Here is a 21260-nt window from a genome sequence, read left to right on the forward strand (position 1 = left end):
ACCCTTACCCTTGGTTGGTAGCTTTTTTTTTTAATTATTGTTTTTTTTTTTCAATAATAATTATTTTATTTTTTATTTAAATTTTTACTATCATTGTTACCCCTAACCCTTACCCTCGGTCAGTAACTTTTTTTTATTAAATAATTCTTTTTTTTTTCTTTTTTTTTTACTTGTACAAAAATGTAACTTATGCAAATTGGGCTTCATGCAATTTTGGCTTTGTGCAATTTAGACCCGTTACCAGATAACCCATAGTATGAGATACCTTATTAACAAGTCTGTTATTACTTTGTTATAAAATAAACATTAAAATAAACTAAATAAAAATACAAAATATAAACATATAAAACAAAATTAATATCTTGCACATTCTGTAAGATTTATAACTTTTTTTGTATAAGTCTCAATGAGCTTCAATCTTGCAACATTCAGCTTGAGTGTTTTTAACACCACTATACTGTTAGGCCACAACTTAAAAAAATTTTTTGTTTACTAGTTAAAATGATTTATTTCACATTTATACTTGTGGTAAAAACGCATTTTAAAATTAATATACAAACTTTAATACAACTAAGGGAGAACTTTTAAGACATTTCAATTAATAAAGTTGATCTCTTGTAAGTTAGGCAGCAATAAATAAATATTGTTATAAATAATTCCAAAAGCTGTGCTTAGTAAATCACTAAAGTAGTTTTGCGCTCATTGGACAATTAAGTATATACTTCATACAAAACTATTTACCTCTAAGATAAAAAAAGTATTTTAACATATTCCAAACTATTTAATACTTCTTTTTAAAATAAGGTTTAAGCTTTCTTTATTTCTACTTATTATTTTAAAAATACAAATTTTCAAAGTCAAAAACTTATCAAGTAACATTGACTTTGTAAGTATTGTTAGAAAACATTTACATAAGTTTTAAAACTATTTTTAATTAATATTTTGGTATAAATCAATAAATTTTTAGTGAATTTAGAAGAAAAAGTTATCAAAATTTTAAACTAAAATGACATAAAAGTTACAAAAACTATTTTTATCATTATATTTACAAACTAAGCTTATTTATTAATACCTTTGTCAAGTAAAAACCCAATTTAAATTTTATTATTTGGCTTTAATCTTATTAAGAAATATTTTACAGTAGTTTCAAGTTCTTTAAATAAGAAAGAAAGAAAAATGTGAACTCTCACAACTATGGTCAATGGATTAGTGTGGGGAAAGACCTCTGGTCATCGAACCTCAAACCATTTATTTTATAAATATTTTTGAGCAGTTTTAATTAAAACAATAAAAAGAAACTTAAGATAAAAAACACCAATTGTATTATTATTTAATTTTTTCTTAAGTATCATTATTTAAATTTAAGCAAAAAAAATATTTTTATTAAAAAATTGGTATGCACTCTTTTTTATACTCATTTCTGCCAATATTGACTATTAAATAAATGTTTCTGCTTTTTTATCTAAAGCCAAACTTTAGAAACTTTTTTACTTCACTTTAATGCTTAGAATCAAACTAATGGTTTTAGTGGAATATAATATTGAAGCGTACTAATTCTTTTTTAGCAAAAAGTTTATACTAATAAACTTTTTTTTTTTGGCTTTATATGTTTTGAGCCTACTAATCCATTTCCTTACTTCTCTCTTTTTTTATGCTAATTTCTCACAAGATTTTCTTATTTCTCATGTGCTAAGGCGTTACTTTTGCAAAATCCCCTTTTATGAAGAAAACTTGGAAAGTTTACTACTAGATTTACTTTTATATATTCGTTTGTTTATTGAACAACAAAAGAATCGCTCGAAAAGTTTGGTCTGAGGACCTGGTTTATAAAAAAAAAATCGGTTATCAAGTCAAACACCACGGATACATATTAATGTCTTTTTCAGGGCATTATTTATAACGTGGTTAATTGTTTAAAAGAATAACAAAAAAAGCTTACAAGTTTATGTAACAGCTATATATTAATTATTATTTTTTACTGTTTACTAGTGTAGAGATGCATTAATAAATACTTCACTATTAACGCTATGTTAGAACGCTGTATTCTTAGACTTATACCAGAAAAGAAGAGAAGCTATAACAAGCGTCGTATTTGCAAATCAATTGCGTCAGATGCAGTTCTAAGGCTAAATAATGATTGGTTAATATTTTACTTTTTGTTTTTTTTTTATTTAGGTAAGGTGGGTTAAAGATAAGAGTGTATTCAATTTAAGCCTTTTTTATTGCTTTTAAAACAAAATATTTAAACGTGAAGTACTTAGTCTTTATCTTATTTTGAATTAAGTAAATATTTATTCGATGGTAATTTTTTACTAGTTTTACTTAATAGTCGTTATTTATCTTTAGTGGAAAAGTTTTTAGTTTTACTACATATAAAATTTAACAATTTTAGAAAAAAAAAGCATCCAATTTTAATCGTGAAGTTGCGACTTGCGACTACCCTAAATTTTTTCACATTTAATTTAAAGATACTTAAATTAAAAGTTTACAGAAAGTTCTTATAAGCTCTAATAATAAGTTCTGACTTTTGACTTGTAATTCTATGATAAACTTATGCAACTATTAGGACTTTTTTTTCATGTTTGTGTATTAATTTAGTATTGTTTATTGAACGAAAAAAAAAACGTTCAAATATTTGGTCCAAGAACCTGGTGTACGAAAAACCTTTAGGTTATCGAGTCATACTCCAAGATACTGTCTAAAATCATGTCCAGGACATAAAAGACATCAAGGTTTTGTTCTTATTGAATAATCCATTGAAAAAATCTCTTACAGAATGTTTTTTTAAGAAAATTAAAGATAATCTAAACTTGAAAGTTAGGTATTACTTTACTTTGACAGTTTTCAAAAAAAATACTAACATTTTTTGAAACTAATAGAAAAATTGTTAATTTTTATCTATAAAACTCCTTTTACTCTTTTATCTTCTTTATTTTAGTTTATTACGTTTAATTGTAAGCAAAAGTTTAGTTAATTGCTATATTTCAGTTAAAATTAAAACTAATAGATGACAAAATAATGTAATTTCAACTATTTGTTAAGATTCGTTTTACGGTTTTTAGAAAAATAAAACTGTTTTTAACATATTCTTTTTGTAAATCTTTTAGTTTAGTTAATGTTTGGTTGGTTGTTTTAATTAAAAAGTCTATTGGTGTAATTTAGATTATTTTATCTAGTAACACAGAAAATTTTATAAGTTAAAAAAAAAATGTTGGTGTTATTGCTTAAAAAAGTTAAATGAAATTTGAAATATGTATTAGTTTGTAGTGTATACCAGTTAGTGTGAAAATGAGCTTTGTAAATGTTGTATAAAATATACTAAATTTAAAACTTGCAGGTTTTAGAATAAGGTTGGTCAAATTTTTTTATTCAGCGGGCCAGATGTTGAAAAATTAAGTCCTTTGAGTGTTGGATGTATTACATTTACGTTAAATTTTCAAAAATTACTATATTGTTCAATTTTTTCTTACCAATAACTTGCTCTAACGTTATAACGTAAGAATACTTCTAACGCAAGTTTCAAATCTCCTTTAAATTTACCTAACACATTTTTTGATTGTAATTTTAAATCTAAATAAGTGTAGTGTAAGTAATTTCAAATGTTTGTAAAGAATGATAGATTTACATGCTCGTTGGCGGGATTCAATTCAGAATTATAAAAATTACAATTTATAAAACCTTTTTTATTGTTTTAGTTAGTCTACAGCTTTTTTTTAAGGACTATAATAAATATTTTGCTGAAGAAGTTTTTGGAGCTTTTTAAAAACGTTAAAGCTAATTAAGTAAAAAGTCTTCACGAAACAATTTATAATCCTTATTTTTAAAAAATATTTATGCAAATTGTATATTTTATTCACGACCGGTTTCGGTGGCAATAGATTGCGATCTTTTCAAGCAAAAAATAAAATAGTTTATATATTTAATAAGATGTTTTATTTTTTGCTTGAAAAGGTCGCAATCTATTGCCACCGAAACCGGTCGTGAATAAAATATACAATTTGCATAAATCTTTTTAAATAAGCTTATATCCCAGTAAATTGAGCATTCTTTTTTAGTTAAGGCAAATAACTATATAATCCTTAATTTTCATATTTTTTACTCAAAATTTAATTACTTTACGTGTTTTAAGCAAAACTAGTAGTTTATAAAGTTTTTTGAGAATTAGCAAATTAAAACTATTAATTTATGATTTGGTTTCTTACATTTTGGTTTGAAACAAAATTCTACCAAAAGTTAAACTCAAGGAGAAATAAAAACTGTTTTACCAAAATATATATGTTAAAAATTTAAACAAACACCAAGAAGAAACTTATAGAAAAAATGTAAAAAGAACAAAAACATAAATGTGTGGCTTAAAAACACCAATTATTTTTGTTTAACTTCATCATAGGTGTACTGAGCCAGCCTATCAAATAACCACTGGTTGATTCATATACAATAAAATACTTTGTATAAATTTGCTGAACTATACTGAATTAACTTAATTAGTGGAAAAATTTTAATTGCATTGGATTAATAAAGAATTTTTTGGTGATTGATTTCTCATTGTTATCTGATATGATATAAGCTATTATTCAACTGTATAAGGTTTAAGGATTAAGCATCTTGAAGCTTAGAAAAAACTATGAAATAGGATCAACTTGTAATAAACATGGCTAGCCCCCCTATGGCCTTAATTGAGCTTTAGGATTTTCAATTTTAGCCAAATGTTTATGCCTTTTTTTCCTTGAATAATAAAATTTTAGAAAATTGTAGTATGTTTCTTAGTTAAAAAGCTTGATAATAATCCTAAAGTTTGAGCATGAAAAGCAATGTGAAACAAGTATTCATCAAAAATGAAATTTGACCAACTTTAGATATTTTTTTCAACTTTTTGTTACTTCTTTTTTTAATAATGATGATCAATATGATATACAAATATCAAAGAATTGTAAAAATTATGTTTACATCATTGGAATTATTTTAAATGTTTTATGGAATCGATTCAACAACTCAACTGAAATATCTATTTTCTACAATTTGCGTTAACCAAAGTTAAGTATTTTTTTGCAATAAACTTTTTAATCTGTACATGTCTTTGTAATTATATCATGGTTCCCACTACTGTAGAAAATCTAAAGAAAAATTAATGAACATCAATTGAAGTCTCTTTGGAATATACTGATTGGCTAATTTAGAAATTGCTACACTTAAGTTGGAATCAAAATTAAGAAATTTAATTTAGATTAAACATTTAACATATGTCTGCAAGTTTTAAGATGTTTAAATAATTTTTTTGTGTTAGAAATGAAATACTATTAGAAAATGTATAATTGGTCTAAATTTAAAGTGACATAAGTATGAACCAAAATAAAATCGATTTTGTCAGATATAACATTGAACAATGTGTCTGTAAAGTTTAAATTATTTGTATAAGAAGTTAAAGAGGGTTGCTACTCATCAAGCTATAAAAAACTCAGACTCAATTACTTTTTTGGCAAAGATAAGGCTATTTTATATATTTTTCTCAAATCTCAGATTAGTTTTTCTTTAATTCTTTTTATTTGCTTAAAAACTGTGTTACCATACAAGGTTGCCAAACTCTGTATAAATCTAGCTAGTTTAACTTTTTTAGAAAATTCTATTTAACTCAAGCTAATTTTATTATTGGAAAACAATCAGTCTGATTTGGGATAGTTTTTAAATTTTTTGATAAATCCAATTTGAAGACCATTTTCAAGATTGAATTTTTTATAAGCTATATTTTTCTCAAACATTTTAAGAAAAATTATGAAATCAAAATATTTTCTCATACCCTTTAGGGTTTTAATAGCCATTGTGGTATTTTCAGGTAGGTAAGCATAATTACTAATATTAAATATATATTAATAATTACTAGTTACAATTTTTTTTTTATCATATTGTTGATCATATTAACATTTATTTCAATTTTCAGTTAAAATTAATCTAGTTTTTACTCACTCAGGCAGAATTTTTTCAACCTCTAAGAGAGAGAACACTGTTTTTATTTTGTCCTATTGTTGTTTTCTGGTAATTAAGGTAGCTTAATAAAATTTTTGACTCATATTTTTTTTTATTAATTTTTTTATCATCAATTTAGGCTAGCTTGTTGTGTTTCAGAATAGTTTTTAGTCACTCACACTGAACTTTTGCCTCAAAAACTGGAATTCCGACTTCTTAAGGACATAGGGGGATTAAAACACTTTTCAAAATTTGATCTTAATTTATATAGTTTTTACTAAGCTACAAGATGCTTTTTACAAATTTAAAATTCAAAATACTTTTTTAGATTTAGCTGGTAAAAGTTGGAGGCAACAATAAGTTCCTTATGGGAAGCGCAAACTAAAACAACAAAAAAAGACTATTTCACTAAATATCTATCTTCTCCTACGTTTTTTGAGATAACTACCTCAAAATTTCAGGAAGTGTTCTGTGATAGAAAATTCTGTCGGAAAGAATTAAAAAAAAATTTAAAAATAAAAAAATTATATGAAAAATAAACAAAAAATAACATTTTATGCCCTTAACCAAAGCTTCTATGTTTATACTTTGAAAAACAAGCTTAAGTCAAATGACACAAACTTATTGTACAACTTTGCCCAATTAATATACAGCAGCTAACTTCACTTTATAGCTGTTAGTTATTACACAGTTTACAAAATATCCTGATCTAAAATTTAATTCAGGGCTGCCATACACTTAAGATAATTTGACTTTTTATTTTAAACTCAGGCTGACTCACAATATTTTAATTTATAAAAAAACTTAGCTCAGATTTTTTTTGAGATTTGAATGAGATTTAGTATTAAGTTCAATGTTTTGTTCTTTTATAACTTATTTTTGTTGTAGAACTTAATTTTTATTAATTTTGAAATAAATAAAAAACTTTTTTAAGATTTGGAAAAATCAGGATGACTCAGGACAATTTTTAATCATTCAAGACATTTGTGTTTTATTGAGTGGCAATCTTGCAAATGACACAAACTTACTGTACAATTTTGCCAATTATCAAAAAATAGCTGACTTTCCTTCTACCAAATATTTATAACACTTTTTACAAAAAAACTCTTAATATAAATTGTATACGCTATTTATTACAATGTATGTATATTAGATTGCTTATAAAAACCTATAACTTTGAATTTTTGCAGCAAATCAATTTACATTTAGGAAATATCACAAAAACATTATGTAAAATAGATTAGATGATCTAAAGAAGCTTGTTTAATTGAAATCAATTTCTATTTAAAATATCTCCTTATTCAAATTGTACAGGACCTTGAAAATCAAAAAGTGCCTCAATGAAACTTTCTTCAAGTCATCTTAAAAAGCGTAGAATTGTGATAATATTGCTACATTGAGTAAATTTTCCAACCAAAAACTTTAAGGTCAAATTTTAAAAATCCCATATAGTTATTTCATATAGGGGTTGTTTTCAGAAAGATTGATTTTGCCTCTATCCAAGCTTCTTTAGATCATCTGAAAATTTTCACATAGTGTTTTTGTGATATTTCCTATATGTAAATAGATTTAGAACTGAAAGAAAAACCTTGAAGAATCCTAATGTCTATGGTTTCCTCGAACTTTAGTTTTATCAAGTTATTTTCTTAGCATACCTGTTTAAACTTATTACAGTATTCCAGTCTGCAATTACAAGATCATACTCAACTAACTGTTTAGAATTAAAAAGTATTCTTTGATGTCCCATCTTTGAACTTAAATATTTCATTGTATATTGTGTTTATATACCATATAAATACAAAAATTATAACAGTTTAGGCTAATTAATCATAAGAAATGTTCCAATTCGCAAGAAACCTCACTAGATCTTACACCACCGCAGTAAAGAACCCAAAGGTTTTCTTTGATGTTGCCATTGATGGTAAAAAGTCAGGTAGGATCCATTTTGACACCAGTAACTTAATTTTAAAAACTTGTTACTCAGTAATTAATTTTTAAATAATTTTACCACTCAAAGAACAAACAGTTTTTTATGTCCAAAAGTTGGTGTAAAATTGTAATTTAATCCAAATAGAAAATGATCTGGTTATAAATAATAATAATAAATTCTTATGTATACAGGTAGGATCACCATGGAACTGAGAAAAGACGTGGCTCCAAAGACCGCTGAGAACTTCCTCCAACTTTGTACTGGTTTGTTTGTTATGATTTATAATTAAAAAATTTTTAAATTCGTTAACTTTAAGGAAACTTTAAGTAAAGCACCAAATATAAGTACTTTATAATACACATGATTTTTTTTACTTATGAATCATAGGGTTTGCTTGTGCAAAAATTCTAATTTAAAAAGAACAATACATATGTTTCAATCAAATTCTTTTTAATCTTCAGCTGTAGTTCAAATTCAATTGCACTTTGCTAAATATTGGTACAAAAGTTATACAAAAAAAAAACACTGTAAGATATTATGAATTATGAAATAGAGGACTTATCAGGGTTACCCAAACTGAATAAGGCCCCTTTGAAGAAAATACAAAAACTTTAGGTCCCCTTTAACATTTTTAATAAAACTAATATTAAATATGCCTAAAACCTTTTTTTGATCTTTATCATCAACTCCAGAATATTTAGTGTAATTTTAAAATTACAGCCTCATGGACCCAAATAGCATCTTTACTTTATAGATTGTATAATGAAAGCAATATAGCAGTATATAAATTACAATATACAAAATTAAAAAGATCTAAATATAAGACTAATTAAAAGGTAAGTTACAAAGAAAAAATATAAATCATGCTGATATAAAAAAGAATTTCACAGAATAATTAAATTGTTATAGCTGAAAAATTTAATGTAATGATGAAATTAACAAGCCAGACAGGGTTGGGATACAATAGTTAGAAAATAGTTAAAAAATAAAAAAAAAACCGACTTTAACAATATTTGTAGGAGAGAAAGGTTTTGGATACAAGAATTCGAAATTCCACAGAATAATTCCAAATTTCATGTTGCAGGGAGGTGATTTCACTCATCATAACGGCATGGGAGGAAAGAGTATTTATGGTGAGAAATTGTTATTTTGTTCTGTAACTATTATTAATATTTTACTTAATATAAATTTTAATTTAAAATATTTTACTCATCATGTTGGTATGGGTGGAAAGAGTATTTATGGTGAGAAATTGTTATTTTGTTTTGCAACTATTATTAACATTTTACTTGATATAAATTTTAATTTAAAATATTTTACTCATCATGTTGGTATGGGTGGAAAGAGTATTTATGGTGAGAAATTGTTATTTTGTTTTGTAACTATTATTAATATTTTACTTGATAAAAATTTCAATTTAAAATATTTTACTCATTATGTTAGTATGGGTGGAAAGAGTATTTATGGTGAGAAGTTGTTATTTTGTTTTGTAACTATTATTGATATTTTACTTGATATAAATTTTAATTTTAAATACTTTGCTCATTATGTTGGTATGGGTGGAAAGAGTATTTATAGTGAGAAATTGTTATTTTGTTTTGTAACTATTATTAATATTTTACTTGATATAAATTTTGATTTAAAATATTTTACTCATTATGTTGGTATGGGTGGAAAGAGTATTTATGGTGAGAAATTGTTATTTTGTTTTGTAACTATTATTAGTATTTTACTTAATATAAATTGTAATTTAAAATATTTTACTCATTATGTTGGTATGGGTGGAAAGAGTATTTATGGTGAGAAATTGTTATTTTGTTTTGTAACTATTATTAATATTTTACTTTATATAAATTTTAATTTAAAATATTTTACTCATTATGTTGGTATGGGTGGAAAAAGTATTTATGGTGAGAAATTGTTATTTTGTTTTGTAACTATTGTTAATATTTTACTTGACATAAATTTTAATTAAAAATATTTTACTCATTATGTTGGTATGGGTGGAAAGAGTATTTATGGTGAGAAATTGTTATTTTGTTTTGTAACCGTTATTAGTATTTTACTTAATATAAATTTTAATTTAAAATGTTTTACTCATTATGTTGGTATGGGTGGAAAGAGTATTTATGGTGAGAAATTGTTATTTTGTTTTGTAACCGTTATTAGTATTTTACTTAATATAAATTTTAATTAAAAATATTTTACTCATGTTGGTATGGATGGAAAGAGTATTTATGGTGAGAAATTGTTATTTTGTTTTGTAACTGTTATTAATATTTTACTTGATATAAATTTTAATTTAAATATTTTACTCATTATGTTGGTATGAGTGGAAAGAGTATTTATGGTGTGAAATTTATTATTTTGTTTTAAATGTTGTAATACATTAAGTTATCAGGGTTGTTATTTAGGTTGTTATCAGGGTTGCCACTTTACCTTGATACCTGGAAAAACCTGGAATTTGACAATTTAGGCAAAAATTCTGGAATTTTGAGCAAAAGTCACTAAAAAACCTTGAACTAAAAAAAAGTTGCATATCTTATGTAGAAAAATTTTGATATGATACAAAAAGTCTATCATGTAGATATTTTTTTTTTTCGTCATCAAAATTTTTTATTATGAAACTGAAGTAGCCTTACAGCATCTTTTCAATGTTTTTATACAATTTATTTAAAGGTTTTTACCTCAAACTTTACTTTAAACTAAGATACCCAAAAATGTGTGCTTTCAAAAATCTGGAAGAAAATTAGAAAACCTGGAAGAAATTTGGAGGAGGAAATTTGGAAAGCCTCAAAATTTTTTTGAAAACACGAGTGGCAACCCTGTTGTTATGAATTTAATTCAAAATATATTACTCAATTTAATGGTATGTTGGGAAAAGTATTTATGGTGAGAAATTTATTTATTATTTTGTTATTAATTTATTATTACATTAAGCAAAATTTTGGTTTTTATGAATTTTTAAATATTTTACTCATCATAATGCTATGCATGGGTGGGAAAAGCATTTATGGTTAGGATTATTTTTAATTTATTTTACAATAAGTATATTGTTTTAGATATAGTATACACTGATTTTTATTGTTAATTTGATATTTTTGATTTCATTTTCATAGTTTATTATAAATAACATAATAAGAATTTTAGACACACTATGTTGTAGAATTTAGATATATGTTGATTATTATTTTTTTGATTTTTTTACTCTTGATGTTGATATGTAAAAAAAGTTTATGTTCATTTTAATTTTACTGTTTTATGAAAAATGATAATATTTATTCTTTCAGCAACCACATTTTTATTAAGAACATGTCCAAAAATAAAGTTTTTTAAAAGTATAACAATGGCATATTAAATATGCTTTTTTTATATTTTAAACTTAACATTAATGCTTGAGACATTATTTCTGTTTTGTACATTCATAAAGATAATTATTAGTCATATTACAAATTAGTCATGCTTATTAGTCATAAATTGTACCAAAAGTCTAGAAAAAAAAATCATTTTATTTTTATGGCAAAATCTTTAGTAAAAAAAAGTCTGCAGATATTTTCAAACTTTCTAGCATCTGCATACTTGTATACACATTCATTTAAATGCTGTAGTATTAAATGTTTGTTTTCACATAAAGCATTTATAAAAATTTTAGTCTAAAGAACACAATTTTGAGGATCTTGACTTTCTATATTGTCAATTTAAACAAGTATCATTGTTTATTAGAATACTCACACTGTAAAAATTCACTTATATCGCCCAGGGTTGCCACTCGGTCAGGAAAAGTCAGGAAAAAAAGGGGGGTTTTGAAAAAAGTCAGGAAAAGTCAGGAAATTTGATAAAATATAAAAAAAGTCAGATTTTGTCAGTTTAAATTTACAAAATTCCTTATTTTCCAAAGCCTTCAAATGGTAAAAATTAATCACAAGTCCTTAAAAGTGAGAAATTAGAAATAATTTTCCTAGAAATTTACAAAAAATTTAATTTTATTTCCAATGCCGTCATCTGGTATAAATTAGTAAAATATTCTTATAAAACTGCAAAAATTTTCTTACAACATATTGAACAAGTACCTTACTTGAACAAGCAGATTTTGTAAGCTTTTTAGTATTGATGATCTGTAGCAATGACACTTCCATAGTGAAACTGTGATATATAAACAAAAGTTAATCTAGCATAATTTTTAAATCAAAGTGTTTTTTGTTTAAGTAAATAATTGAGTTCTTTATAACTAAGCAGTTAGTTTAGTATTTAATGTAACAAGTTAATGTGTATACTGAAGCGGAATTAAGACCAGATGAAGGAAACCATATCTTCATTATATGAAGAGGTTGAAGTGCTAATAAAAAACGGAGAAAATAAATTTTAGTACATACATTAAAAAAAAACAGTATTTGATTTAGTTCTTTATTGTTTTAATGTTTTAAATGTAAAAGTTATTTATTGTTCCTTATTGTTTTAAGGTTTGAGTTGTGAAAATTTCTTATTGATTTAAAGTTTTAATTGTAAAAGTTCCTTATACGTTGTTTCAATTATTTAGATACATTTATGTTAGGAAATGCTAAAAAAATGTGTCTTTTTTCAGACAAGCTGTGATAATAAGGTAATAATACAAGTATTTTGCAGATAGAGCTGTTTATTACAATCATCAATCATACACAGATGGTTTAATTGATGTACTGGAAGTTTGATGATAGAATTCAGCAAAAAACTGTTGTTTTTAACCTGTATTAAAATTAGATTTAGCCAGTATTTATTTCGGCCATCATCAACGAAGTTGAGATGTTTTATGCAATCGATAATAAACAATGAACTTCACCGCAAGATCAATTATGATCTTGCGGTGAAGTTCATTGTTTATTAAAATTAGATTGAAAGCTTTATATAGTTTCAAGTGTTACGTTATGTATTTTAGAATAAGTATAATTTAAGAGTTTGATTTAGAAAAGTCAGGAATTTTTTTTTGTAAAAAGTCAGGAAAAGTCAGGAAATTTTTCTCAGCTTGATCAGTGGCAACCATTACACCCCCTATTTCAATAAACCCTCATAGTATTAGCATAATGTAAAAACGCCACATTACCCCATATAAAACCCCTATTTTATAACTTATTACAATGCATCGAGTAAAAACACTATTTTATCCTTTATAAAAACCCCCTACTTCGAAACAGGACGCACTTTCCCGGACGAGAACTTTGAACTGGAGCACACTGGCGAAGGGGTTTTGTCGATGGCCAACGCCGGACCGAACACGAACGGAAGCCAATTTTTTATTTGCACCGTTCCATGCGAGTGGCTCGATGGAAAGTTTGTTGATTTATTTTATATTTTTTATACATTATTTATACATGTTATTTATATTATGTTTTTTGGTAAAATGTAAGTAATTTTTTATTGCACTGTTCCTTGGCTCAATGGAAACTTTGTTTGTTTATTTTATTATTAACATTATTTTTTTAATCTTAAAATACATTTTCAAACTGGATCGTATCACGTGTAAGCTAGTTAGTTTAACTTTTTATTGTTGATTTTGTGCAAATATTTTATAAACATTGCATCATACTGAAGCCAGTTTTTTATTTGTACTGTGCCTTGTGAATGGGTTAAGATTGATGATTTGAATTTTATTTGTTTTGTTGTTTATATTACTTCTTTGACGGGATTTTTGCAAGTAAAATTAGTAGAGCTATAAAATTTTATAAAATATAACACAAATATAAATTTTGTAAAAAATAACATTGTTATTTAATTATTAGTAGTTAACTTTCACTATTGCTAGCTTGTAACTTGATTCAAATTTTTTTCATTTAGTATCTAATATCTATTTTTTAATAAGTAACATAGTTTTTTAATTATTAGTATTTAATTTCACTATTGCTAGCTTATGACTTGACTCATTTTTTTTTTCAATTACTATCTGATATTTATTTTTAATAAGTAACATAGTTAATTAATTATTAGTTTTTAGCTTTCACTATTGCTAGCTTGTAACTTGATTCAAATTTTTTTCAATTACTATCTAATATTTATTTTTAATAAGTAATATTGTTATTTAATTATTAGTATTTAAATTGCACTATTGCTAGCTTGTAACTTGATTCAAATTTTTTTCAATTAGTATCTAATATTTATCTTTAATAAGTAACATTGTTATTTAATTATTAGTTTTTACATTTCACTATTGCTAGCTTGTAACTTGATTCAAATTTTTTTCAATTAGTATCTAATATTTATCTTTAATAAGTAACATTGTTATTTAATTATTAGTTTTTACATTTCACTATTGCTAGCTTGTAACTTGATTCAAATTTTTTTCAATTACTATCTGATATTTATCTTTAATAAGTAACATTGTTATTTGATTATTATTTTTTACATTTCACTATTGCTAGCTTGTAACTTGATTCAATTTTTTTTTCAATTACTATCTGATATTTATTTTTAATAAGTAACATTGTTATTTAATTATTAGTTTTTACATTTCACTATTGCTAGCTTGTAACTTGATTCAAATTTTTTTCAATTAGTTTCTAATATTTTTCTTTAATAAGTAACATAGTTATTTAATTATTAGTTTTTAACTTTCACTACTGCTAGCTTATGACTTGATTCAAGTTTTTTTTAGTACTTTCTATAGTTAAGTTGTAATCTTTTTCATTACATTCGGTTGCACCGTATCATATAAAATGCTTCAAATTTTTTTTTCATTGATAAATTATTAAATATTTAAAATTACTTAAATGATTATCACCTAGTCTGAATACTTTAAGTTTTCATACAATTTTGTAGAAAAAAAAAAAACAGTTTATTTGACCCTTTCTTAACTAAAACAGATTTTTTTGTAAATTTGATAACTTACCAAACTATAATAATAATGTTAAACAATGAAATAGTTCATTTTGTACTTACCTCATTATTATTTAACTAATTACTTCCTTATTAAGCTTAAACATTAAATTTTTTTTTGTTGCAAAATAATTTAGAATGGTAATGTAGCCTGAACTTTCAAGCTTCAAATATTCGGTTTCCTATTACTTAAAATAAAAGTTTAACCGAAATCTACTGAAACTTTTAAAGAAAATAAAACAATTAATAACTTATCTGAATACTCTAACCCTACAATCACATTAGTGATTAAAATAAAGTTATTTGGAATGCACGATTTAGTTGTATTAATTATAATGTTTTAATACCAATTTATTTAGATCCTTTTTTTATTTGATGTTTCAAAGTTTTTATTTTCTAGTTGTTATTTTAGTTAGTAATATACCGAGTCTGTATACCCGGCCGAATCTCAACTAAAACGTGAGTAACTAATTTTTGCAGGCAATAAAATTCAAAACAAATAGTTAAGTTTATGTTGAAAAAAAATTGATCCTATTTGAACAAAATATCCGCATTAGTAGATCACTAGAACTTTGACTTTAGTCAAACTAAGTATGTAAATACTTATTGATTTGTCAATTTATTTATTAAACAATTAAGTTAAATTACTTTTAAACTAACAAATTAATAAATTTGTAATTTTTCTCCTTGGGTGCAAGTTGAGAACGTTAAATTTAATCAATTTAATTAAAAGTATCCAATTTAAACATGTCATAAATTTAATTTTATTAAACCACGTTTGCCAAAAAACTAGAGTTTTGATACTGTAATTTTGAACAAAAATCACTGGAAAGCTTGTAACAACATGCAATTTTAAATAGTCATTGTCGGTAAATTAATGTAATCAGCATAAAATACGAAAAATCTATCATGAATATTTTTTTTTCTATATATTGTAATTATATTTATTGTAGAGCACATTTGAAATAGCATTACAGTATCTTTTCATTGTTTTGAGAAAGTATTTTACCTTGAGTTTAGTTTAATACTAAACGTGAACAAAAAAACTCGGAAGAAGTTTAGAAAAATTAATAGAAAAGTTCAAAAACCATTGGCAAGCCTGGTACAAATTTTTTCAAAGATGTATTACACATACTTTTATAAATAAACTTAAATTTCATACAAAACCGTTTGTAAATGAAAAATTGAACAAATATTTTTTCATGAATGATAGTAACTATTATATTCTTACTAATATGCCCCAATTTAGAAAATTTGCAAATTATTTTTCGTGTGTAAGAATTAAAAACAATTAAATATGTTCTAATTACTTTATTAATATTATAAGAAATATTTTTTCATAAATGTTAATATTGTTATTTAATCTAATTATGACATCACAGACACACAGTATTCGGCAAGGTAGTGGATGGGATGCCTCTGGTGAAGAAAATCGAACAAATGGGAACGAACTCCGGTTCTCCCAGGGGCGAAGTCAAGATACAAGACTGCGGAGAGATTGTTGAAAAATAATCAATTAAAAATATTTAAGAAAATTATTAAATGTATTTCATATCTTAGGCATTCAATTTACACTGATAGCTTTTCAAGTTTAGAAAATATTAAAAAAAGAAACAATTATTTTGTGCTTATGATTGTTTTATTAGCTAATCGTGTGCATAGTAAAATTAAATTGTGAAAAATTTGTTGTTTTGTTATTAATTCGATTTTTATAGAGCTGTTGTCATTTAAACTAGTATTAAACAATGCTGTTGAAAAATAATTTAAAAAATTAAGTTAGCCATTGCGACTTTTAGAGACTTAAATTTTTGAGTAATAATGAGTCTAAACTTTAATAGAATTTATGTAAGCGTTTTAAAGTAAAATTTCGAACAAAAACGTATTGAAGTTAAAAAGAATAAACAAATTAACTAATAATCACATTTTTAGTACAATTTCTTAAGTAAGCTTGTATTACTCAGAAATAAACGATTAGAAACACATATTCCATTTTACTTTAAATCGTTCACATACCGGTACATTAAAAAATAAGTTTTATGCGGCTAGTTAACAAAAGTTTCTGTTGAAAGTTTAAATAATGAATCTCAATTTAAAAGCATCAAAACTTTGTGTTCAGGATTTTTAGGCTTGCAGGAAAATTTTCAAGTTTAAAAACAAAAACTCATTTTCACAAATTATATTTTTTGGAATACAACAAATATAAATTATAACTGGCTGCTTGAAAATAATTTTTTTAATAAATCCGTAAGTTATTAATTTTAAAAGTCCAAATAGAACAACTTGAATTTATTAGAAAAATGTAAATAGATTATTAATGAAACTATTAAATCTTCAAACTTGAAGTTTTGAACGGTTTAGAGTTTATTTTTTTCAAACAAAATTTGCTCGTAAAGCCATGGAGTGTCACTTTTAAAACATGCCCAGGAAAATAGTCGAGTGTTTGGTGAAAGAACTTTTGCGCCGACCGGAGGAGAACAGTTATCGGTTACAGGTGCAAGCAAGTGAAGAAAAACCGGTTTGGAGGAGGCGTGTCAAGACAACTGTCAGTTTTTCTTTATTGACAATGAAGTAAAACTGTATCCGAGTGGTTTGCGACTCAATAACCGAAAGGTTCATTTGTACACGTGGTCCAAGGACCAAAAAATTTCTGTTGTTGTTCAATTGAAAAGTATTAGCTCGAGGAATTTAGCTCAAACGATTCAGTTTTTTTATAAATAAATTGTTTTGTTTGAACTTCAATGGTAAGTTTTCAAACGATGAGTTAACACTGCAGATGGAAGATTTATGGTAAAGACTACACGTTGTTCAGAACTTTTCCAGCAGACAGAATAGGTAAACAGTATTTTCATAGAAAGCATGGGTTCTCATGCACCAGTAAGAAACTTAAAGGAACGAAAGATCACAATCTGAAAGTAGGTAATGTGGTTTTAATCTTTTACCAAAAAAAAAAGAATAAACAAAGACTTAAATTTCAAAATCATAGGTAGTATTGAATTATTTTACAGAGCTTTAATCTTATTATGTCTTAAAGCTTTAATAATCTGAACTTGAAAAAAATTATCTTTTCCAAAAGCTTTTTTAAGTTTCTTTATGTGCTCTCGCTATTGATTATTTTAATTGTTTAATTCAACTTATTTTTTGCCTGTTAAATACATTTTTAACTTTTGTACACTTTTCAATCAGACTAGAAATGTTTGCTAACTCTGTGAGTTGTTTTCATTATAATGTATTGTAATTTTTTATTCAACTAATTTTTTTAGGCACAACCTTGATACTTTACAACAACGGAAATAGAAGCTACACAGTCAAATACACTCGTATATTTCTATAGCTGTTATTTTCATGTTAATCAGTCTCATTTATGTGTTAAATAAGCTGCTTATATCAAAGTTTTTTGTTATTTTTGTCATACATGCAAAGTCATAGTTTTCGCGTAGGCTGCAGTTCGCTTCTGGTTGGCTAATATTTATTTATTTTTATTTTAAGTTTTAACTAATAAAATTTTTTGGTTTACTTTTTATATATTTGGGTAAGGTGGGTTATTGATAAGGATTAAAATATTCTTAATATTCTGCTTTATTATCAATTTACCTCATTTGCATAGTGTTATGAATGAAAATATTTCCAAAACCTCACAACTGCAGCCGACCTACGATTTTCCCATTTTTTTTGGTTTTAAATGTTGAGATTTAAACCTTGCAAGTGCTTGCCAAATGACGTTTATCAGGTTTTTTTTCAGTAAAAGTAGACACATTTTTATTTTTGGTTAGTTTTATGTTAATTTCAAAGGGGCTAGTAGAATAATATGTGAAGGCAACTTGCTTGCTTGACCTTCAAAGAACGTTAATAGTTCTAAAGGGAAATGCAAGACTCGTTTTCTACCATGAAAAATTAAATAAAAATGTGAAAAGTTTCGTTTTTATTTTAAGTTTTTTAACATAAAGGACAAATTAAAACACTTACTTAACTGAAGGCTAGGTTACTAAAGGAAACAAATTATGTGGATGAATATTTTATAAAAAATAATAGTTAATAAAGCTGCGTACTAAAAGTGAATTTAAACTCAAAATGAAATTTAGTCAGTAAAATAAACTTTTCGTACAATAACACAATGAAAAAAAAAGATTTTTAATTTTATACATTTTAATCAAAAGTCTCAAAGTTAGTCTTGCTTTTGTTTCATTCAAATTTCAGATAAATAAACAATTTATATGAATTGTTAAACTTTAACAAGTTTTTTCAAACTAATTAAAGGTTTGTATGCAAAATATTGCAATTTTAACTGACATTCACCGTTTTATATAAGGTTTCAATAAAACATCGTCATAACCGCTACGTTGGTTTTGAAAACAATCTCCCCCTTAATTAGATTTCATACCTTTACTACTTATTGCTTTCTGACAGCTAAAAAATTCTTGTCTTAAGCACTTTAGTTATGTTCTTTATATTTAGTTTGAGCAAATGGACTTTAAATCACACCTCTGGGTCAATTGTTAAAGTTCTAAAACAGTCAAAACACTTTAAATCTTCCCCTTACAAAGAAGTTTTGCCCTGATTAACTCGGGTCGCCCCAAAATGCTCCTTTTAACTTGGCAACCTTTGGAAGACCCTGGCAGTCATGTTATAATCAAGATGTCAGTTAATTACAGCTGTTAATATCAGCTGTTTACTATAGCAACTAAAATGCTAAAGTAACAATTTGTAGCTAACTTTTTCACATTTTTTACCTTATATTAAAATTTCATTAGTTATTTTTTTTTTACTTTTGTTTTAATAAAATTAGTAAAAAGTTAACTTTTAAAATTTTTAATTTACATTGTACTTTATTATTATAACATTTTGTTTGTAAAATTAAAACAGTATATCATATTAATTTTATACATAAGCTCTTTATTTTATAACAAAAATAAAGTTCTTTAGCTTAATGCTTTAAAAAAAAAAACTTATAAAGTACAAAAAAAAATTTTCTGTGATTTTAAGTTTTAATTAACATTTTTGTTTATTGACTATAATTTTTTGTATCATGTGTTTAAAAAAAATACATAATTTCTTCAAGGTACCACAAATTTAAATGTTTCAACATCTTAATATATTTATAAAAGTTTTTAAATTTAAAATTTTAAAAATTTTCAGGAAAAGTTCTTTGAAATATTAATGATATGGTTATACTTAATAAAAAAACAAATTAATATCAAAATGTTAAAAAATATATTCATCCTCCTATGATCTTAAAAATCAATTTTTTTTTTCTTTTATTTCTCATTAACAACAATTTTTAATGGGCCATAATAATTTTGGTTAAATTCAATCTATAAAAATAGAACAATTAAACCAACGCCAGGCTTTAAAAACAAGTTTATTGTTAATGAAAAAATGTTTTTAGATTTTTAAATGTAGTTAAAATTTAATAATGTATATTATTTTTATAAATAAAATTTTCAATATAATGGTGAAACTATTTTTCATCCTTGTTATTAGTGCAACATAAACCTTGGCAAATTATTAATTTTTAATTTAAATTAATTTATTTTAAAACTACATTTTAAAATCTAGAACAGTTCTATTTATTAGAGAAAAGATTAAACATTGCATGTAACATATTGAGGTGAATATTTTACCCTTATTTATGTAAAAATATTAAAAGACAGCTATTCTACAATATACTATAAATAATTAAACTTAACTATGAAATTCACCTCTTTTATAATTTTTTTTTAAATATAAACAATTTTGAAAAAATTATAAACAGGTAAATTATACACATAAACTTATTACCCAAAACACTAAACCTAGTGTTAAATTAAAATGAAATAATTCATTCACCTAAAAAAAACAATTAAATTTTAAAATATGCTAGATAAACTTATGTGTATTATCATTGTTTTACTAGGAAATGCTACAGATTATCAAACTGCATACGAAAACTGCTTGTTCAAGTAGGGTAGTTTTAGAATATTTTAATAGAAACATTTAGCAGTTTTATAAAGGATATTCATTTAATTTTACCTAATGAAGGCTTTGATAATTAAGTAATTTTGTAAAATTTTTGGAAATTTTTTCAATTTTAATCACACTTTAAAGAATTTTAATTAATTCTTTACCATTCAAAGACTTGTTTTTGAATATAAGGAATTCAGTAAATTTAAACTGACAAAATCTGGTATTTTTTAATATTTAGTTAAACTTCCTGACTGTTAAAAAAAAACCTTACTATTCTTGTTATTTGTCTTTTTTTTCTGCTTTTCCTGAGTTTTCTGACTTTTCCTGACCTTGTTTCAACTCTGCTTAATTTACAAAACTAGTTGTAAAAACCTTGAGTTGTACACTAAAACTTTCACGTATAATTTTTTTTTAGATAAATTACCTAATTATAATAAAAAAAGACTCAATAAATTTGCCACATTATAAATTAAAAATTTTAAATAGATTTCTACTTAGCAAATAGTAGTTTCAAGTTTGTAAACAAAAATAATAAATTATATTCAAATTACTTTTAAGTGAAATCTATGTCTTAATAAAATAATTT

General features: G+C 24.6%; 1 protein-coding gene across 1 annotated transcript; it reads left to right on the forward strand.

Moving 5' to 3' along the window:
• The first annotated feature begins 7772 nt into the window (after positions 1-7772).
• LOC145835722 (uncharacterized) lies at positions 7773-16397 on the forward strand. The gene is made up of 5 exons (XM_082943426.1): positions 7773-7894; positions 8083-8154; positions 8911-9024; positions 13060-13195; positions 16117-16397. The coding sequence occupies exons 1-5, from the start codon at positions 7798-7800 to the stop codon at positions 16244-16246; spliced, it is 549 nt and encodes a 182-aa protein (XP_082799552.1). The 5' UTR covers positions 7773-7797; the 3' UTR covers positions 16247-16397.
• Positions 16398-21260: the final 4863 nt, after the last annotated feature.

This window comes from Thalia democratica, chromosome 5 (genome assembly GCF_965202585.1).
Source record: "Thalia democratica chromosome 5, ktThaDemo2.hap1.1, whole genome shotgun sequence".
In the NCBI taxonomy this organism is placed as follows: Eukaryota; Metazoa; Chordata; class Thaliacea; order Salpida; family Salpidae; genus Thalia; species Thalia democratica.